Genomic DNA, 21,569 nt, shown 5'->3' with positions numbered 1-21,569 from the left:
CTGGAGTAAACGCTGTTCTCTCAGATCCACTATGGTTAACACAGCCTGTCACAGTGTTAAAGGGACATGAGGCTAATCAGCTTTAAGTGCAGACTAGATTTTTCCCTGTGCATTAATTGTAGCTTGTGAACATTCTTTTAAGTAAGTAAAAACAAAGAAATATATTTTTAGTGACTGAAATACCCTTGTTTATTTTGGAAACAGTAAGTGCAAATGTTAAAAAAAATTAAAAAGAGCCCAGTAATTTTCTGCTATGGCTTTGAAAACAACTTGATTTTTTTCCTGCTTCCACCAAAAAGTAGACTCATTAGACATAAAAAAACTTAAAAGATAGTAAGTTTTGATTAATCTCAAATCTCTTGATTCCACCACCTAGGGATAATCATTGTTAACATTTCCTTGTATTTTTCTATCTTTATATATACATGTCCAAAGCCATTTATATCTTTATGTTGATATCTATATCTTCTTAGGTCAATGGGAAGATTAGTATAAACATTGTCATGTTTCAGAAATCTTTTTAAGACTACTGAAGATTCCAGTTTCAGAAGTAATATTCCAGATAAACCATTGGGGAAAATGGTGGAAAGGTAAAAAGGAGCTGGTAGGTAGAATGAGGTGGATAGAAGAAGGGAAAATGAGGGAAAGGAAACTAACACTGATCGAGTGTCCACCCTGGGTAGGGGCAACACTGTGGTTTCTATTACCCTGAGAGTAGGTTTATGGAGTCAGTGTCCTCCAGAATGAGAGTTCAGGTTTAGGAGCCAAACGGGTTTGAATTTGCATCTTGACTTTACTTTCTGCTAGTTTAGAGGCTCATTTTTTTGTTTTTAATTTGTGAGATCCACGTAACTCCTTCCTTCAGTCGGTTATTGTAAGGATTTAAAAGTAAAATGCACAGGAATTACTTATGCCCAGGCACTCACAAATGGTAGCTCTTAGAGTTAGCATTATTCTAAATATGAGTAAACTGAATTTAAGAGAGGGTCATGTGCCTCAGGTCACACAGCTATTAAGTGATAAAGATGGGATTAGAACTCAAGTCTGCCCGGCTTGTGTTGTTGTTTAGTTGCTAAGTCATGTCTGACTCTCCTGACCCCGTGCACTGTGGCCTGCCAGGCTCCCCTGCCCGTGGGATTTCCCAGGCAAGAATACTGAAGTGGGTTGCCATTTCCTTCTCCAGGGGATCTTGCTGATCCAGGGATCAAACTTGCTCTCCTCCTTCATCAGATGTCTGTAAGGAGTGATTGCCAGTGCTTGGTTGTTCATATTGACCTTTTCTGGTAACTCCAAGGAAAGTGAAGCACTCTGCTCTCTGTTTGGATGTGAAACTTCTCTCCTGTAGTGGCAACTGTAGCTGATGGCATCTGCAGATGACAAGGGAGGAAGGGTTAATATGTGTTTGTTTTTCCCGAGGAAAATGGGAATGAATTTCATGCTTGGGATGCTGACTACTATTTAGCAATAAAGCTTTTTTCCCCCTCCTGGATTAGGAAACAGATGTTTTCTGGTCCATTGAGGAATTTTAAAGGCTGGAAATACTTAAGACTTATTTTTCAGAGCTGTTGACCTCGATTCTTGGATTATGATCGTTCTGGCTGGGGCCCAGCACTCTAGAGCTTTTAATCTGCAGAAACTCTGTTGTGTATTTATCCTACTCTGTTCAGTGTGACCTTTTAAATCTGTAATTCATGGCAGTATATTTCAGAATTAGGAACTGAGACTATTTATTTTTGCTTCTTTTAAATTCTGAATAACTAATGTATGAGGGTCCTTGCCTGGTGAACTGCCTAGGGATCCATCTTTACCCAGTTTGGTTGGAATCTTTGACTTCTCTGGCATTCCCACCTTCGTTTTGAACACAGCATTTTGAAATAACAAAAGCAGAATCACATTAGCTATAAATCATTGAGGTTTAATTTAATCACATTAGCTATAAACCGTTGCCTCAGATGGTTTCTTTTTTAATTTATTTTAATTGGAGGATAATTACTTTATAATATTGTGATGGTTTTTGCCATATATCAACATGAATCAACCATAGGTATACATATGTCCCCCCAATCCTGAACCCCAGTCCACCCTCCCTTCCCACTCTGTCCCTCTAGGCTGTCCCAGAGCATCTGCTTCATGCATCGAATTTGCACCAGTCATCTATTTTACATATGGTCATGTATATGTTTCAATGCTATTCTCTCAAATCATCCCATCCTCTCCTTCTCCTACTGGGCATGTACCCCAAGGAAGCCAGAATTGAAAGAGATACGTGTACCCCAATGTTCATTGCAGCTGTATTTACAATAGCTAGGACGTGGAAGCAACCGAGATGTCCATCAGCAGATGAATGGATAAGGAAGTTGTGGTGCATATACACACTGGAATATTACTCAGCTATAAAAAGAAACACATTTGAGATCTGATGAGGTGGATGAACCTAGAGTCTATTATACATAATGAAGTAAGTCAGAAAGAGAAAGACAAATACAGTATATTAATGCATATGTATGGAATCTAGAAAGATGGTACTGATGATCCTACATGCAGGACAACAATGGGAAGGCAGACATAAAGAACAGACTTTTGGAATCATTGAGTTTTATTCTCTCAGTATGTGATAGGTTTTGCTGCAGTAACAAAAACACTCCCAAATCTCAGTGGCTTCATATAACATTTATTTTCTTGCTCATACTATTTCCTTCTATAGGGGATTTCTGTTCACCATGGTCACACAGTGACCCAGGAAGACAGAGGCTTCATCTGGGAAGCTTCTATGCTCACCATAGTAGTGGGAAGGGAGTGTGTGAAGGGAGTGAATATCTCACTGGCTCTTTAGGTTTCATTGGCCAATGCAATCATGTACAGGCCAAGATCCACTTCAAGTGGAGCTGGAAAGTGTTGTACAGTTCTACCGTGTCCCTGAAAGGAGGGCAGGACCAGAATACATGAGAACCTCCCGGGTGACTGCTGCACCTCCTGGGTACCAGACTGTGTTAGGTGCCTCACATATGTCATCTGTAATCTTAACTCTAATTTCTGCAAAGTACAGGTCCTATTTCTAGAAAACAGACTCAGAGAGATAAGGTGAGTTGCCCATGGGCACACAGGGTTGGTATTGAAATCCAGTCTGTCTGGTACTAAAGTTAATGCTCTTCTGAGATAGTGAAGGACAGGGAAGGCTGGTGTGCTGCAGTCCATGGGGTTGCAAAGAGTCGGACATGACTTAGTGACTGAACAGCAACAACATCTGGCCCCTCTCAGCTTCCTCTTAATTTATACATGCTACTGCTTGTGTTACTTTTGTTAACTTTGATATAACTAATTGTTATATTCGTTGATATATATTCTTGTTGATATATAACTTTGACATTACTAGTTGTTATATGACTGAACAATTTCTGTTGGCTTCTCATTGACTACAAAGTGAAGGTCAAACACTTCAGCAAGGCACACAGAGCTCTTCATGATCCTGCCTCCTGATTAGTATAAATACTAATCACATATTTATAATATGGCGGAGGCAGTGCCCAGAGGCAGATGCCACTCCCGGTGACACACAGAATGCACAGAACAAGGACAGTTGTTTCTGTCTTTCTTTCTCCCTTCCTTTTTTAATTTAATTCTTCCTTTCCATTTTAAAATTTTTGACTGTGCTGGATTTTGGCTGCCACGTGTGGGCTTTCTCTAGTTGCAACAGGTAGGGGCTACTCTATTTGCGGTGCACAGGCTTTTCATTGCAGTGGCTTCTCTTGCTGTGGAGCATGGATTCTAGAGTAAGAGAGCTTCAAAAATTGCAACATGTGGGCTCAGTAGTTGTGGCGCATGTGCTTAGCTGCCTTGTGGCATGTGGGATCTTCCTGGACCATGGGTCAAACCCACGTCCCCTGCATTGGCAGGCAGATTCTTTACCACTGGACTACCACGGAAGTCCCAGGAAGACTGTTTCTAAGTCTTGTCCCTAATGAGGTTGTTCTGCCTAATTTAGGTGCTGCGCCCTGGGTCAGGCCTGACTGTACAGGTCCACATTTGCATGGAGAAAGCATTCATTCCCTTCAGAAACACATAGACTGGGCAGAGGGAAACCACCTGTGCTTCCTTTTCAGTGCCCATGTTCAAGACCCATTTAGGACATCTTCTGTGAGTAACAATCATGATTTTCCCCAAATAGACAGTAAGTGTTTATTTCAGCAATGTGAGAAATGGAGTTCATAGGTTTTATCCCTTTGGGGTAGTGCTCTACGTGCTTAGTCACCCTATACTTTGTGGCTTACTTTGGAAAGTACATTTTCTTTCCTTAAAAAAAAAAAAAATCCAGTGAGGTGTTTCCTTGAGTCAGATCTTTTCTTGGTATGCTTAATAGTAATTTAGCAGAAACTTTTAGCCTCGCACTGGCACTTGCAGCCTCACTGGGAATCTGCTTATAGCACAGAGCAGCCAGTGTGTGGGAGGTGAGGCTGAGAGTAGAGGCTACTTCTGCAAAAGTAAGTGTGTTCCCACATGTGCCCTCGCATGCCCTCATTCTCTCTCTTCCCTGGCTTCCTTTTATTCCACTCCCTTTGGGGCTCTTGAAGCAGATGTGGGTCAATGCTTCATTCATTTAACTTGACTCTACCACTTCCCATGACTTCCATATTCTTCTAAAATGCTAAGTCTAATACAAACTTCATGCCCTAGAGCATAAAGGAAATAGAGTACTGGACTTCAAAAGATGTAAGGGTGTCTTGGCTCTGTTTTCTTTGCATTTTGTTCTGCTTCCATGGAAGACTCAGTTCTGTGCACCTTGCTTAAATGCTGAGCCTGAGCCTGGTTCAAGAATGATGGGATTGGTAGGAAGAACTGCTTGACGCTGGCTGGAGAAGGAGCTGCTGTGAACTAGGTCAGTGGTGATGGGCCATGAAAATTGTGAGCTAGATGGAAACTCCTTAGGTTTCATGTCATTTTGAAAATAACTTTCAAGCTCAGACTTCAGTGAGAAAGAACAGAGCAGGCATTTGGGTAGGCCAAATGATAAAGTCTCAATATATAGTTTTCAATAAGTTAAGATGAAAAAGGTTTTCTGAGACACAACTGAGATATCTAATGTTATATAAAGTGATAAAACTATAATCTTTGGTTTAGTTCTTTTATTGGACAGAAATCATTTGTAGCTTATCAATCTTCTACAAGGTAACATCTAACTTTACAGTGTCTAGACTCTACAGAACAGTGACTATTAAGTTAAGCCAACTGTCTTCCATAAAGCATCAGGTGCCGTTGTGTAGCTTTGCGAGACAGCGCTCTATTGCTCTATGTGACCCCGGAAAAAGGGTGCCTAGTCATATTTTTGCCTTATCTCCAAATTTCAGTTAATATTTCTAGATAGTACCTATGGAGCTATTGAACAGTCTTCTGATTTCTTGTTTGACGTTAATTCTAAGTGGTTAGCTATTTCAGGGGTGCCCGTGGTTAGACATTGTCTCAGTTTGCTCCATCCGTCTGTATTTCCAGTGTGATATGTTGTGACTATTTTCAAGGATGACATCCTTTGGGGAAAACACTTGGATCAATATTCTTTCCTTGTCCAGTTCTCTTGTGTTTTTTTTTTTAGGTTGGAAAACTTGGTCCAGGTTGGAAAACTTCAGTCACAGGGTAAAAATGTGTATCTTTAAATGGCATGATTCTTTTGGGGAAGGCATGAGTTAGAAATAAACGTGTGTTTCTGTTGAGGTCCAAAACAGAGTTATTATTCCTTGTGAAATAACTGGCTTTAGTCTAGATAAAATGGCTATTTTATCTTTAAGTTTATAGGCAACAACTTTTCTTTTAACTGAAAACTTTTTAAATCATCTCTATTGCCTGAAGCAAGGTTTTCTTTGCTAATGGGTTGATCCCTTGTGCATGCACAGGAACACAACACACAGATATACATACAATAAATCTTATTAATTTAGACTTCACCAAAGAAAAGTGTTTGATTAATTCAGACACGGTAGATTCTTATTTAGGAAAAAGCTCAATATTGTCCTTTGTAATGCCTGCTGTGCAGATGGTTTTATGTGTCAATTACTTTATTTAATTATGTTTCAAGAGCTATGATTTGACCCTGAAAGTGACAGAAAAGCAAACAGTTTTACTAGATTTACACAATTTATTTCTTCTGGGACAACTTAATCTCAAGGAAGATGCTGCAGAGTCAGAGTCCAAGATCAGAACTTCCTGAAGGGGACTGAAGGGAATAGGAGCAGGGTACGCTGGAGCCAGAGTGAGGCTAGGAGCCATGAATCAAAAACAAGACCCAACCCAACTCTTTGCCATTGACAAGATACCCTCTTCAAATATAAAGACACATACAGGTTAAAATTAAATGGATGGAGGAAGAGATACCATGATAACACAGATCAGAAGAAAGTGGGAATAGCTGTATTAATTTCAGACAGAGCAGATTTCAGAGCAAGGAAAATGATGAGGGATAGAGAGGGGCATTACATAATGATAAAGGGGTCAGTTCTCCAAGGAGATATAATAATCCTTAACATGTATTCACCTAACAATACAACATCAAACCAGGTGAGGCAGAACTGACAAGACTGCAAGGAGAAATAGGTGATCCGCCGTCATAGTGTCACGGCGTGTAATAGTGTACACTCAGGCATGTCCGACTCTCTGTGACCCCATGGCCTGTGGCCCACCAGGCTCCTCTGCCCATGGGATTTTCCAGGCAAGAGTACTGGAGTGGGGTGCCATTTCCTTCTCCAATAGTTGGAGACATCGATACCTCTCTCTGAGGGTAAACAAAGTTGGTGAGGTTCAGGGCTGCGAGGGAGGCCTTGGCCCTCCAAGGATTCCCAGATATGTGCATATCCCAGGGTTCTCTTTTCCTACTAATTAGTTTGGGGGGATTTAACTTCTGTAGCAAGCCAGGCTCTAGGGATTTTCGAATGGTACAGTCCAGCCAGTTTTTCCATATTGTGGTTTGAAGTCCACATTAGGGTCACAGGAACAGGGGAGGTGTTAAAAATATGTATACTCATGTTTCCACCTCAGATTTACCAAATCAGAGTCTAGGGGTGCATGGGGGGGATATCCATTTTCAACAAGCCCTCCAGGTGAGTCTCACAAATTTGAAAAGGAACTTCCCAGGTGGTCCAGTCGTTTGCCAGTCTGCCTGCCAGTGCAGGAGACAGTGGTTCAATCCCTGGTCCAGGAAGATCCCACGTGCTGTGGAGCAACGAAGCCGGAGGGGCACAACTCCTGAAGCCCCCTTGTCCTAGAGTGCAGGCTTGGCAACAAGAGAAGCCACCATGATGAGAAGCCCAAGCAACACAACTCAAGAGTACCCCCCACCGGCTGCAACTAGAGAAAGCCCGGGCACAGCAGCAAAGACCCAGCATTGCCATAAATAAATGACACTTAAAAATTTGGGGGAAATGAATTGAGGGCAATTGCATGTTGACTAAAGCGGGAAGGAAGTAGAAGTCTATGTGTGTAGAACTGATGCTCCATGTGAGCATCTGCAGAGCTGGAGAAAACATTGCACAAGGAGCATTACATACGGGATTCAGGTGTTAGCATCAAATGTTAATTAGAGATTCCTTTTTATAGGAAAGGTCATGGTGAGACCCATTCCCCTTTGCTTTACTTTGGAAACCGCAAGAATCACCAAGCAAACGTTAAGTCTTAAGACACTGGGCGAGAAGTGTTCATACACGTGGCTTGAGTCTGCATTGGTATGAACTAGGTTGCTTTTAAAAGCTTATTAAGAAGACTTAATAGTTCAGAAACTCTGCTGGCCTACTGTGGTTATGTGGTGGTTGAGGGATAGTTGAGTTGAGGTTTGTTTGGCTCCTGCCAGCTGTCAGGTAGGGTGCCGAGTGCTCCATCGTACCATTTCATTTAAGGAGGGACACATGGCAATGCAGAGGTGAGAAAACTGAGGCTCGGAGAGCCAAGTGATGTGTCCTAGGTGACACAGCCAGGAGTGGCCAAGGCCGGGTAGTAAACTGAAGTCCATTTCTGTCTATTGGCATTGCGTGAGCAATAGTCAAATTCTTTTTTTCTGACCTTGGAGACCAATGGCACAACATCCTAAAAGGGACTTAGCACTCCACCTGGGACTCAGGGGACCAAGCGTCCAGTAATCAATGCATAGAACAAGCCAGGAGTAGCATTCATTTTCTAGTTTGCAGAGAATTTGACATTTGTGAAAACAAATTACCAAATCAGTGGCCTTGAGGAAATGTCAGTGAAGATGCCTCTGCCTCCCTTCAAGCTCACACAGAGCGCTCCCTGCTGCAGTAAAGAAGAGTTGGCAAAGGGGGAATTTGCAGAGCTGAGCAAGGTGGCAGCTCTTGATACATCCCCTCTAAGGAGTATAGCCTGTGAAGAAGACAGGAGAGGGACAGGGTGTGGTTCTGGGGGAAGGTCTAATCCTTCTTCCCCTTATATTGTTTTGTTGTTGTTTAGTCACTAAGTTGTGTCTGACTCTTTTCGACCCCATGGACTATAGCCCACCAGGCTCCTGTGTCCCTGGGATTTCTCAGGCAAGAATACTGGAGTGGGTTGCCATTTCCTTCTCCAGAGGATCTTCCTGACCCAGGGATAGGGCCTGTGTGTCATGCTTGTCAGTGGGATTCTTTACCCTCTGAGCCATCAGTGAAGCCCCTTATCTTAGCTTCTATCCAAACCTCTTATTTCACCATTATTGCTGAGCATGCAGAATTTTACCAAGTGGGTAAACGTCACTTCCACCAAAGTCCTTTGTTAATACAAGGCAGGAAGCAAGCTCTAATAGGCTTCCTTACTGTCCCTAGATTTTTTTTTCATGTTAAGAATGAAAAGGATTCAAATACTTTTATATTGCTCTTGAACTTACATTGTACTTGAATTTATATACCTTTGATATTATACTTGCAAGCAGATATTTCTGCAGGTTTTGTGTGAGTGATCTACAATCCTTGTTTAAAACGTTTAACCTGCTGGGCTGCATAGCTTTGCAAGTTCCAGAGACCTTAGGGTTGTGGGTGGCATTGTGGTGTGGTGATGGGGTTATGGGGTTAACTGTGATTTACACATTAGACTTAGGAATGTGAGTGGGCCATTGGGGAGCGTGGGCCTGGCCAGGCTATGGGGGGGCAGCCACACAAAGGGCACACAGTCACATTCCTCTGGGGCCTCTGGGCAAGCGTGGTAGCTGCCTGCCACTTGGCAGTGGTCTCTGGTATTTGCCTGGGAGAGGTTTCCTGGATTCCTTAGTTCAGGGAAGCACAGTGCCCCAGGCAGAACACTGCTCCTGGCTCCGTGGCAAGGCCAGAGCTGAAGAAGCAGTTTTTGGAGGAGCCTGAAGTGTTTATGGAGAAGGCAATGGCACTCCACTCCAGTACTCTTGCCTGGAAAATCCCATGGACGGAGGAGCCTGGTAGGCTGTAGTCCATGGAGTCATGAAGAGTCATACACAACTGCACGACTTCACTTTCACTTTTCACTTTCATGGCATTGGAGAAGGAAATGGCAACCCACTCCGGTGTTCTTGCCCAGAGAATCCCAGGGACGGGGGAGCCTGGTGGGCTGCTGTCTATGGGGTCGCACAGAGTCGGACACGACTGAAGTGACTTAGCAGCAGCAGCAGCGTTTATAAAGGACCATTATCGTGGGAGGAGGCTAGGCATACAGAGGGTAGGAGCATGGGGAGGACTCTTGAATTGCAGGGTTTTCGTCTGGGCCCTGCCAGGTGTAGTGCATGGTCCCCTCCAGCCTCCAGATTTGGTAGTGCATTAGGGAAGGAGGACTGGGTAAAGGGTTCAAGTAATAAATGGGACGTTTGGTGCCTCAAGAGGATTGTCTGTGCTTAGAGTTACCACAGGTTCCTTCTGAAGAGTCACGGGGTTTCTCGGAATAAGGCATAGCTTCACACTGAACCAAATGGCCTTGTCTGTACAGTGGCGGGCTAGCAGCCGGCAAGCAAACATATTTATGACTTGGTGATCTTTTGATAACTGCTCATTCCTGAAAGGCAAATGGAAACTTCCAATTAGAATTCATGTCAGGTCACAGGGTGAGAGTATGGAAAAATATCACCAAATGCAGGCACAAACTAGGAAAGCCAAAATAATCAGGGAGCTACAAGATTGCAGAAATGTAAAGGGGCATTAGAATCCAGAGGAAAGGGAAGGCCAAGGCAAGGGACACTCTCTTCACCATTATATGTTCAGCAAAAGCTGATACTCCTGGGGACTAAAATAGCAGAGATGTCAAATGTTTAACCTCAGTGTTAAACAAACAAACAAAAATGGAACCATAAAGCTTTTTAAGGTTATAGCTTGTGGACTGCAAAGTAAAAAGTTAAAATAGAACAGAAAAAAAGAAACAGAATAGAATAAGGAAAAAAGGATTGAAAACAAAGATAAATTCAAGCTTTGGAATTTAATTGTTTGTCTTAGAATTTTTAAGAAAAACAATCCTGGATGGCAGAACAAATCATCCTAACTCATATTCCTGGAACTGTACTAGAGTAAATTATTCACAAGGGAATAATAAACATTTGGTGCACACTTGGTTCTAATATCATTTTGCAAAACAAGAAATATATTACACTGGTATCATACTCATTTATGATTGGAAGTCTTGTTGGATGAAGGATGTAGTACATTTAAAGTGGCTGATGTTCTGAAATACCCACTCTATTGGACAATCTGCACAAGCTAGAAATACACATTCTGAAACACACATGTTCCTTAAATGGGTTCAGTCGATCCCACCTTCAAGGAAGGCAAATTATTGTTGTTTTAAAACTAGTATACACATATATACAGGATATATTTTGTGTGTCAGAGGGCTCTGATGTCATATAAATTGCAATAATACTTCATTGTTTAGGGATTAAAGCATGTAACTCCTAGTGGGTCAGACATGAACTTAATGAACTAATGGGAAGAAAGTGGATGGCCTGGCCAGTGGGTGGCCGTTGTTATGCTCTCTGCCATGGCATGCTGAGCCAGTGTTACCTGATCAGGTGGGTTTTCAAGGCAGGCGAGCTGTTTCAGATTTTAGGGAAAATCTAATTTTTAAACATTGGCTTTTGGACATCAAAGATAATGGCTGTCTGGCCACCAGTGTGCTAACTCTGGCTTTAAATGTTAGAGTAATGAGATAACAGGTGAATGTTTTCTGGCTCCTTGGCATGAAATTTTAAAAAAGAATAAAAAAAAAACTGACAGGTTTGTGAATGTAAGAAAAGTTCTTCTTTTATCAAGGTCATGATTGTACAATTTTAACAACTTGAAGGATGGATATGTGAAGAAGAAGATGGTGCGTCAGCTCTTTTCTACTCTGAGCCTTAGTCAGTTAGACCTTTGTGATCCATGTGTACCTAGATACATATATATTTATATACTTATACACGTCTATAGATAAAAATCCTTCTGCCTGGCTCTTGGTACTGATTACTCCCTTTCTACCAAACTGAGCTGATCTTGGGTTCTATTTGGAAGATGTGGTGGGCTGCAGAAAGTGCGTAGTGGCAGTACAGAGCTGTACTTTTGGAAAATCCCTCTGAAGTGGTTTGGAGGATAAAGAGGAGGAGGGGGAGATTAGTGAGGCAGGAGTCTCTTGTAATTGTTGCCAGTAGAGTTGTCAAGACTAGGCGTCAGGGATCAAGTAGCTTCAGTGTGATAAGGAAGGGCTTGATAAGAGCATTATGGGTTGTATAAAATAAGACTGAACTTAGTAAGTGGTTAGTGATGGGGAGATGAAGGAGTTTCTGATGGTTGCCAAGGCTCAAATATAAGAAACTGGCAAGTGGTGGCAAGCAGAAGCCATCGGTGAGAACTGGGAATCAGAGTGGTCAGCGGTGGTATTTGGTTTGGGACCTGTTGATTCACAGGTGAGACTTCAAGTCTGAATCTAGAGCTTAAGTGCCATCTGCTTCTCTGCATAGAGGTCACAACTGGATCCAGGGGACGAATGAAATCCCTCAGCAAGTGACACACAGAAGTAAAGACAAAGACCCTGACCCAGGGAAAAGAATAGGGAGCTGAATGAAATCCAGGAGAGACAAATACTTTGAGAAGTGGAGGACTAATGAGCTCCCACTTGGTACCTGGCATCATATACACGTTCTCACTGAAGCCTCTCGAGGGCTTAAGAGACGTGGTTGCCCGAGTGTTATAAATAAGGAGGCAGTTAAGCCAGGAGAGGCTGGCAAGGAAGTGGGACTGTGGGACAGACGGGGTTCCTTCAAGAAGGTGGGTGATGAAGGGAGTGAGAGGGAGCTTAATGGGGAGAGCACAGCTGAGAAAGGAGATTTTGGAGGATGTCCTGAGGAGCATGTTTGTCACCCAGAGGGAAGGAGCAAAGGAAGAGGGAGATACAGAAGATGAAAGCTGGAGATGGGTTACATAATGGATGGAGCTGAGAGGAAAAGCAGGAGTGAGAGGTGGGATCAAGAGAGATCTTCAGAGTGACAGGAACAGGAAAGGAAGCTGTCTGTGGACACAGTACCTGAGCCCCAAGCAGTGGTGAAGCATCACAGCTCCAGGCCACAGATTTGAAAGGAGTGACCGGTTTGGGAAGCTGATGGCCAATTTCACATTACCCGGAGTAATGTTATTAGTCACTTATTTTCTTTTTATCTAAAGATTTTCTATGAATTGTTCACATTAATTCTCATGAATTATAGATACTTCAGTCCAGCCTGGATTCAGTAAAGATGACTTTACCTTTCATTTTTTTCCAAAGGAAACTATGCTATTTCTAGGTGCTGTCACAAGATTTTTTTGTTTGTTGTTTTGTTTTTCACTGCAGTGAAGAACAGGGCTACACATCAAGAGCAATATAAGAGGAATTAGTTATTGTGTTTACATCATTATCAACACAATGGGTTTAACACATACTGTGGTGATTAAGATTTTTCTGGAAAAAAGCCGCCAGTTATATGGTAAGAAGGAATTTGTTTTTTTTTTTGATTGTGAAATGGTTTTATTTTTTTATTTTTTTTATTTTTTTTTAAATTTTATTTTATTTTTAAACTTTACATAATTGTATTAGTTTTGCCAAACATCAAAATGGATTTTGGAGTTATTGGTACACATATGACAATAGTATTTCCCAGTGGTGTGATCTTGGGCCAAAGGAATTGCTTTATATCCTCTAACTCGAAAGTGGTAATTATACCTTACAATGTTCAATGATAATTAGAAATCTATGAAAATGCCTAGAACCTGCCTTAATAAATGGTGAAAATAATAGTAAATCACTAAATTAACTGAGGACTAAATCTATAAAAGATAGCAACATAAAAGCATAATGTGTGTGTCTGTACTTTGTGTATGTGTAGTGCGTGTGTTTATGAACTTTATTTTGCCATTCTCTTATTGGATATTTGAATTGTTTCCAGTTTTATTCTACTACAAAGCATGCTGCTATAAACATTTTCTTACATATCTCTCGGTACACACCTGCTAGACTTGTTCTAGGCTTTCTCCCAGAGAATGGAAGGACTTTTGTGCTCACCTTTACCTGGCTTCCCTGGTGGCTCAGCTGGTAAAAGCATCTGCCTACAATGCGGGAGACCCGGGTTCGATCCCTGGAGGAGGAAATGGCAACCCACTCCAGTATTCTTGCCTGGAAAATCCCATGGACAGAGGAGCCTGATAGGCTGTAGTCCATGGGGTCACAAAGGGTCGGACACGACTGAGCAACTTCACTTCACTTCTTCACCTCTGCTAGGTGTTGCCAAATCATTTTTTAAATTGGTTGTACTCATTTGCATACCTACAGGCCAAACTTAAAAAATTTAGCTTGCCAATCTCATGGGTGTGAAATGGAATCTTGTTCTTTAATTAGTATTTACCTGATTGTAGATCAGTTGAGCATCTTTTCAAGCTTGCTAGCCTTATGAGTTTTCTCTTCTTTGAAATGCTGTTATGCTTTTTGCCCTTTTTTTTTCTAGACTCGTTTTTTAAAAGGTATAAAAGGTATAAGGGCTCTGAATCAGACATCTATCTATCTGTCTATCTATCTATCATCTATCAGAGTTCAAGAGTCAATTTATACTATCATTAACTGATACTTTATCTGGCAGAAGAATCAATTGCTTGTACATGACTGATCTGATCTCTGATGATGCTGAATGATGAGTATCGGATGAATCAGATATGGGAGAAAAATAAGCCTGCCATTAATGATGTACAGTGACACATCAGATGTGATATTTTTCCATAGGGTATGACCGCAGGGCCTGGGAATCTGAATTTTGAACAAATGCCACAGGTAATTCCTTTCTTGATGTCTTCAGGAAATCTGGCCCAAGCTCCATTCCCGAAACTGATGTTCCGTGAGAGAAGGTCCTTTGGGTGCTTTTCTTCTTATTTCTTTGGCACAAATCTAGCTGAGAAGCAGTATAATTAGGGAAAACAAATGGCTCCAGAAAGAAGTGTCCTTGGTTTCATATAACCAGCTATACTCCGCTCTCCAAGTGATCAAGCCTGTGCCAATAATTCTTGGCTCCTGCTGACCCACTGCTGGCCCTGGGCCACCTGACCTCCTTGATGTCCCACAGCCGGGTACAATGATGTGTGTTGTGATTTTCTCCATGGTCCTCCAAACCTGCTCTTTCCTTACTGTTGCCAGGACGTTCTTCCTAAATGTCTCCTGCATAAGATCTTTCAAAGAATTTGAGAGCTCTTATGAGAGAGATCTTGGAGAAGGGAATGGCAACCCATTCCAGTATTCTTGCCTGGACAATTCCAAGGATAGAGGAGCCTGGTGGGCTACAGTCTTTACAGGGTTGTAAAGAGTCAGACACAACTGAGCAACTAAAATTTTCACTTTTTTCACGAGTGACCTAGCTGGGTCCTGTCCCTTTTCAGAAAGCACTTTCTTTGACCACTTCTTGCCTGTCACTTACTCTGTGCTTTGGACATGTTGATCTCTGTACTTTGGGAATGTGGGACCACCTGTCTAACACCAGTAATTTTTCTTCTGCTCTTTCCTCTATCTTAGATCTCCTCTCCCACTTCTCTGCTTCCCTGGTAAATCAAGTGGTAAAGAATCCACCTGCCAATGCAGGAGACATGGGTTTAATCCCTAGGTTAGGAAGATCCCCCAGAGGAGGAAATGGCAACCCATTCCAGTATTCTTGCCTAGAGAATCCCATGGACAGAGGAGCATGGCTGGCTACAATCCATGAGGTTGCAAGAGTCAGACATGATTGAGCGCCTAAACAACAACAAAACAACTCACTTCTCTCCCTCTGGCTTCTCATCCTTATCCTTAAAGATGGTATTTCTCAGACTTTAACATGCATGCAGATAAACTAGGGATCTTGTTAAAATAGAGTCTGATTCCACTGGTCTATGGTGGGGCCTGAGATTCAGATTTCCTGGCAAGCTCCTGGGTGCCACAGGAGGCTGCTAAGTCTGGGGACAACACTTTGAATCACAGAATGTAAAGACACAGCTTGGTATCACCTGCTTCTCCTTGAGTTGTAAATGCCCCTCCTTTGTGTTCTTAACACCTGGGCCAGTGTATGTCATGCTTCTCACACTGTATTATGACAACTGCCTTATCTGTCAGTAAGTTCATTGAGGGCAAGAATTGTGCCTTGTTTACCTTTATTTATATTTGCTGTGCCTGGCATGTAGGAAACACTCAACAAATACTGCTGAATGAATAAACGATTCCAGCAATCCAGACAGATATTTGTCTGGCTGCGTTTTGCTGTTTGTGGCTGTTTTCCTGTTGAGCCCAATGACTCGTTGCTTTTCCAGATGGCGCCCTGTGGCCTGAAGGGTTGGCCCCACTTTTTACAAAGTGGCAGACCTTGCCAGGGGAGGATCAGCAGAGTGGGTGGTTAGCTTTGGCGTTGGAAGAACCCCACTTCTCTGTGCCTAATTTAGGTCAAGATTAGTGGGTTTAAAATTAGCCCTGAATTTTGTCTTTTCTCGGTAGGTTTTGCTCATGCTTGTGAACACACACGCACACACATCTCTGAGGTTGAGTAGCCTCTTCCTTTTCTGATCCTGTTCCACATAGATGCTGGAATGAGTTTTCCCAAATAGAAATTTGGGTTATGCCACTCTGGGTGGCTTCCTTTCCCTTTAGGGGAAAGTCCAAATCTCTCTTCCTGGCTCATGCACACAGTGCCTGGGGTAAGGCATGCTTACTCCTCTTGTCCCTGAGTGCCTCCTTCACTATTCAAGTCATCCCAATTAGGGTGATGAATAATGTGACTGCCCTACTCCTAAGCGCCCCCCACTTCCCCCCCGCCACATCCCCCTACACATCTCATGCTTTACCTTCTCAGTGAAGTCACTGGGTTGTGAGAATGTTTGCATTGCTGATCCAGTCCCAGGCTTCCAGCTCCAGCTGCAAATTCTATGATGGGGACCCTGCTACCAGCTCACTGTTGCCTTGGCTCTGGACAGCTATTCTATGAACTGGGGTATATGTTTACTGTAAGTTGTAAGCGGTACGTACTCTAAAACCCAGCAAGATCAAATAATGAACACAGTGGTTAATGTTCTCCCTTAGCACTTTTAGCAGAAATCTCTTAATGATGGCATTAATCCTTTAATGGATGAATGGGTGAGGCATTCTACTTATGGGTGAGGAAATAATAAGCTAGATGGGAGAAGAAGTTGCTGGTCTGTAGTAGTAATTTTGCTTAGAGTGTGTAATCTCCCTCCTCTCATCTCTTCATGAACTTGTTTTTCAGTGCTCGTTGGAAAGAGGATGAGTTGGAAAGCCAGAGCGATCTGGGTGAGGCCCACACGGTTTCTCAGTTCTTCTGGGAGTTAGTATTCACACCTGTCAAAATGAAAATAGTAAGACTTACTTTGCATGGATAGTTAGGTTGGTTAATTGAGATAATGTGGAAATGGTGAGTTATATATAATGTAGGGAAGACTTTCTCCTTGTCTTCAAAGACTAAACCAACTGAGTTATTTCAGTTAGGAAACAGCGACAGTGCTTCAAACATATTATTTGGTCCTGAGTTGTGGCACTAGGCTTGTTCTGTTTTTAAGCTGGGAGAGCTTCTGTCCCTTTGTTACTCTGTGTATTTCACTAATGCAGCCACGCCGAACCCCAGCACATTCCTGACTGTTCCTCTCTGAGTTACCACTGTGTCTGGGATATAAAAGGGCTGTGCTTATCTTCTGAAAACACAGCTGCTTCAATTATATCATGCCAGGCTTTCTGTCAAGGAAATCTCCATTGCAGATAGTGGAAACGTCGCAAAGATAGAGATTCAGTGCTCTGCACATTTTTTCTGTAAATCTTGGAGTTTTTTTAAAACCAGAGAGTGCGAAATGGAGAGGTAGGCAAAGGAGAAAGATTTGACAACTTCTATGTGGTTGAATGCTCGTTATTTTGAGGAACAGTGACGTGAACATAAAAGGCACTCTTTGTGTTAGAATAGGGCAAATATTTACCATTCGGTCCAAGGACAGCATTTAACAGAGTTGCTGTGAATCCACTCCAGCCTCTCAGGGGTCCACAGGCCAGGACTATGAGTATCACCAGGAGCTTGTAGGAGATTCAGTCACAGGCCCCATCCCAGTCCTACTCAATCAGAAGCTGCATCTTAACAAGATCTTCAAAGAGACTCAAATGCAGATTAAAGTTTAAAGAAGCTTTGCTCTTGGCCAGTGCTGTCTAATAGAACTTTCTGTGATGATGGTGATGTTCTGTATGTGTGCCATCTAGTATGGTAGACACTTGGCCATATGTGGCTGAGAATTTGAAATAGGACTAGTACAACCAAGGACTAAAGTTAAAGCATATTTAACAATTATAACTGGAATGTAGTTAGTCACATGTGGTGTGTGGCTACGAAATTGGGTAGCACAGCATGAAACTTTACCAGGTTTTGCTTGCAGGATTCCTGGGGAGGGTAATGCTGTCTCCCATCACCCCCAGGGCACAGTCAGGTTTTCCCACGTGGCCAAGAAGTACCACTGCCCATTCCTCATCCTCGCTGTGACCATGGTCCATGCACAGTCCCTGGAATAAATCCAGGAGCTTCAGCATTCATGATACCCTTACTTTCTCCTGGAGGCTCAGAGTGGTTAGCTGGATAGGAAAAAAGTAACTTCAGTTGCACTAAGCCAACACAAGACACTGATAACTGTCCTTTTCTAATTGTGTTATTTCTGTTATTTCACAAATCCCTGAGTATCTGAAAATTTTATTTCTCTACTTTGCTTCATCTGCAATGTATCTAACTTACAAAATAGAAATTGATGCTTTTTATTGACCTTCTTTCTCCTTTAATATTTTCACTTTCTTCATGGGAAACTCTAGTTCAAGGTATTTTTATTATGGTCCCCTGAAGGGGTCTTGAGAAACTTTCCTTTCCACATCTCTGCTAAGCATTCCTTCTCGGTCCTCCTAAGCCATGCCCCTGTGGGGCATCTACTCCATAAATACCACCTGTGCTATTGTGAGACACGGGTTCTGTAACTTGAAGATGTCTCTTCTTTTTCCTACCTTCTCCATGCTGATCATCTCTAATCATCATTTCAAACGTAACTTCTTTTTTTTATCAAATTTGGCAACACAAAACATTTCCCGGCTGTTCACTGGGGACACATGGCCAAGCGATGATGCAAACATCTGTTCTGGTTGGAACAGCCCTTATAATTCACCAAATGGAGTTCTGGGACCATCTGTCTCCCCCTCCTCCCATGTGACCCCAGAGTTCTGTGGAGGTCAGGGGGAGTAAAGAGTCATTTGATGGATGAAAATAAAGTTTAGTGTGATAGCAAACTTTTATTCTAAAACGGAAACATTTATTGATCAGTGTACATTTGATTACACCTCGTAGATGTTTTATAATCAGATATAGGGTTGTCATTTCTTTATATTAACGTTTGTCCTTAAATAGTGCCTGATTAGGAGACACCCCCATTTAGACCCTGAGCATGGGAAGGGGCTGGAGTGATCATCTCATTGTATGGAGAAGTAAAGGGCCTTCCATAGAGCTTCCCTGGGCATGGCCTAAGGGTCAGCTTGTAACATTTATAAGTTTGGGTCTCTTGACATACCGGTCTGTAAGTGGGCTTCAGGGAGTCCATGAACCCCAAAAATTGTAGCAAGGTTTTGTGTGTGTATGTGCAGCGCTGAGACAGGGAACTCAATACATTTATTAGAGTCTCAGTGTTGCATCATGCTATTCTTATCCTTTTGAATTCTCCTGATAATGGTGATTAGTTTGACCAACTTCTCAGGTTTAGGATGAGGCATATAGAACATTTGCTAGAAAATTATAATATGCAGAGAAGTTAGCATTACTGGTGGGGAACTTTATTACAAACCATTCTGCCAATGGTGACTGCTGGCTTCAAGGAAGAGAGGGTAAGAATATTTAGGCTATTCAGGGGAAAGTTGGCTTCCCAGATGGTGCAATGGTAAAGAATCTGTCTGCTAGTGCGGGAGATGGGGGTTCGATCTGAGCTTGGAAGATCCCTTGGAGGAAGAAATGGCAACCCACTCCAGTATTCTTGCCTGGGAAGTCGCATGGACAGAGGAGCCAGGTGCACTAAAGTCCATGGGGTCGCAATGAGTCAAACACGACTGAGCATGTACTCAAGAGGAAAGTCATCACTGTGGTAATAAAAAATAAAGCCCAGCCACTATCTCATTGATCAAATGTAGCTCTTTGCATGGTTTGTACAGACTTTGGAGCCAAAAGACTTGATCTTGGATCTCTGCTCTGCTACTCCCTAGCTATGTGATCTTAAGCAAGTGGTTTGTTGTTTTTCTTTGAACCTCAATTTTCTCCTGTACACGAGACAGCAAAAGAGACACTGATGTATAGAACAGTCTTTTGGACTCTGTGGGAGAGGAAGAGGGTGGGATGATTTGGGAGAATGGCATTGAAACATGTATACTATCATATGAAATGAGTCACCAGTCCAGGTTCGATGCACGATACTGGATGCTTGGGGCTGGTGCACTGGGACGACCCAGACGGATGGTACGGGGAGGGAGGAGGGTTCAGGATGGGGAACATGTGTATACCTGTGGTGGATTCATGTTGATATGTGGCAAAACCAATACAATATTGTAAAGTTAAAAAAAAAATCTTAGGGATGGTAATACTTGCTTTGCAGGGCTATAATGAGGAGTCACTGCAAGAATGTATACAGGGTCCTGAGGACACAGCAGACCCTCTGCAAATGATCACCATTTCCATTATTTCTGCTGACCATTTCAGAGCTACTGAGGACTTGTGTCTTTCTAGATCAAAAGGCATCTTTTAGATTTACTGTTACCATAAGCAGAGGAGTGGGATACTGAGGAAACCCAGTTCCTGGGATAGCCTACCTTCAAACTTCTCTGGGGATGATCATGGAATATGTATATTTGTTAATTTGGAGACTGCAGGAGGTATAACTGTTTGCTCGTAGTGCCTGATTGCTTAAAATGTAAATGCTCAGTGCCCACATCTCTAAAGTCATCTGGTCCACTCTCTGCTGTTCAGCCTTTTGAGGGAGTTCAGGATGCTGTGGTGGATTATTCTTTTCTCGGCTAGCTCTTCCACTTTCTCTCGCCATCCATGATATGTTCCCGTCTATCTGCTGGAATTATGTTTCCTGCAGTAGAGTTTACAGGCTAACAGAGCACATGATCTTCCAGTAAGTTCAGTGCTGGCTGGACACATCCTTTGGGGAACAGAGCCATTAAGACACTGTGTTTCTGGCAAATGTGATCTGTTTTATAGCAAGACATAGGAGAAGGATATGGCTTTCTATTTTAAGCCACAGATGAAACTTCATGTGTAGGGAGCAGGCAGAGTTTCTGTCTGTGGTCTACCTTAGGTTGTTCTGTGGCTTGGGTCAACTCAGTTTCCCTCCTCTGTGGAAAAGAAATGCCTTTAAGAGCTGGTATAAGGGACAAACTGGAGAAGGCAATGGCACCCCACTTCCGTACTCTTGCCTGGACAATCCCATGGACGGAGGAGCCTGGTAGGCTGCAGTCCATGGGGTCGCTAAGAGTCGGCCACGACTGAGCGACTTCACTTTCACTTTTCACTTTCATTCATTGGAGAAAGAAATGGCAACCCACTCCAGTATTCCTGCCTGGAGAATCCCAGGGACAGTGGAGCCTGATGGGCTGCCGTCTATGGCGTCACACAGAGTCGGACACAACTGAAGCGACTTAGCAGCAGCATAAGGGAAAAACATTTATTTTATAATAATAATAATTGAGCATTTGGGATTAGCAGATGCCAACTATTATGTATAGGATGGATAAACCACAAGGTGCTACTGTATAGTACAGGGAGCTATATTCAATATCCTGTGATAAATCATAACAGAAAAGACTATGAAAGAGACTATATGTGAAGAACTATCACTTCGCTGTACAGCAGAAATTAACACATTGTAAATCAACCATATTTCAATAAAAATTATTAAAAATAATAAAACAAATTCAGATGAGCTTTACTTAACTCTCTCAGTTGGCTGATGTAAGTGCTTCTTAGAATAAGGTGAACACAGAACATGAATCATGCCTCCCAGGTCTTTCCTACCTTGCTTCCCACAATCCCCACCGTCTGTAACACACACCCACACCCACACCTCCTGCCC

At 42.5% G+C, this 21,569-nt stretch overlaps 1 protein-coding gene across 21 annotated transcripts in view; it reads left to right on the top strand.

Moving 5' to 3' along the window:
* FRMD3 (FERM domain containing 3) overlaps positions 1–21,569 on the top strand; it is a 396,931-nt gene that overhangs the window by 142,745 nt on the left and 232,617 nt on the right. For 2 of the 21 annotated variants that reach the window (XM_055578895.1, XM_055578896.1), the window contains exon 3: positions 12,775–12,907. The exons of the other annotated variants lie outside the window; for them this stretch is intronic. In XM_055578895.1, coding sequence (XP_055434870.1) covers positions 12,905–12,907 — 3 coding nt within the window. In that variant the 5' untranslated portion in view covers positions 12,775–12,904. The remainder of the gene's footprint in view (positions 1–12,774; positions 12,908–21,569) is intronic. 21 annotated transcript variants of the gene reach the window in all.

This window comes from Bubalus kerabau, chromosome 4 (assembly GCF_029407905.1).
Source record: "Bubalus kerabau isolate K-KA32 ecotype Philippines breed swamp buffalo chromosome 4, PCC_UOA_SB_1v2, whole genome shotgun sequence".
Lineage (NCBI taxonomy): Eukaryota > Metazoa > Chordata > Mammalia > Artiodactyla > Bovidae > Bubalus > Bubalus kerabau.
The sequence above is the reverse complement of the archived record's forward strand: the minus strand, read 5'-3'. Positions and strand labels throughout refer to the sequence as shown.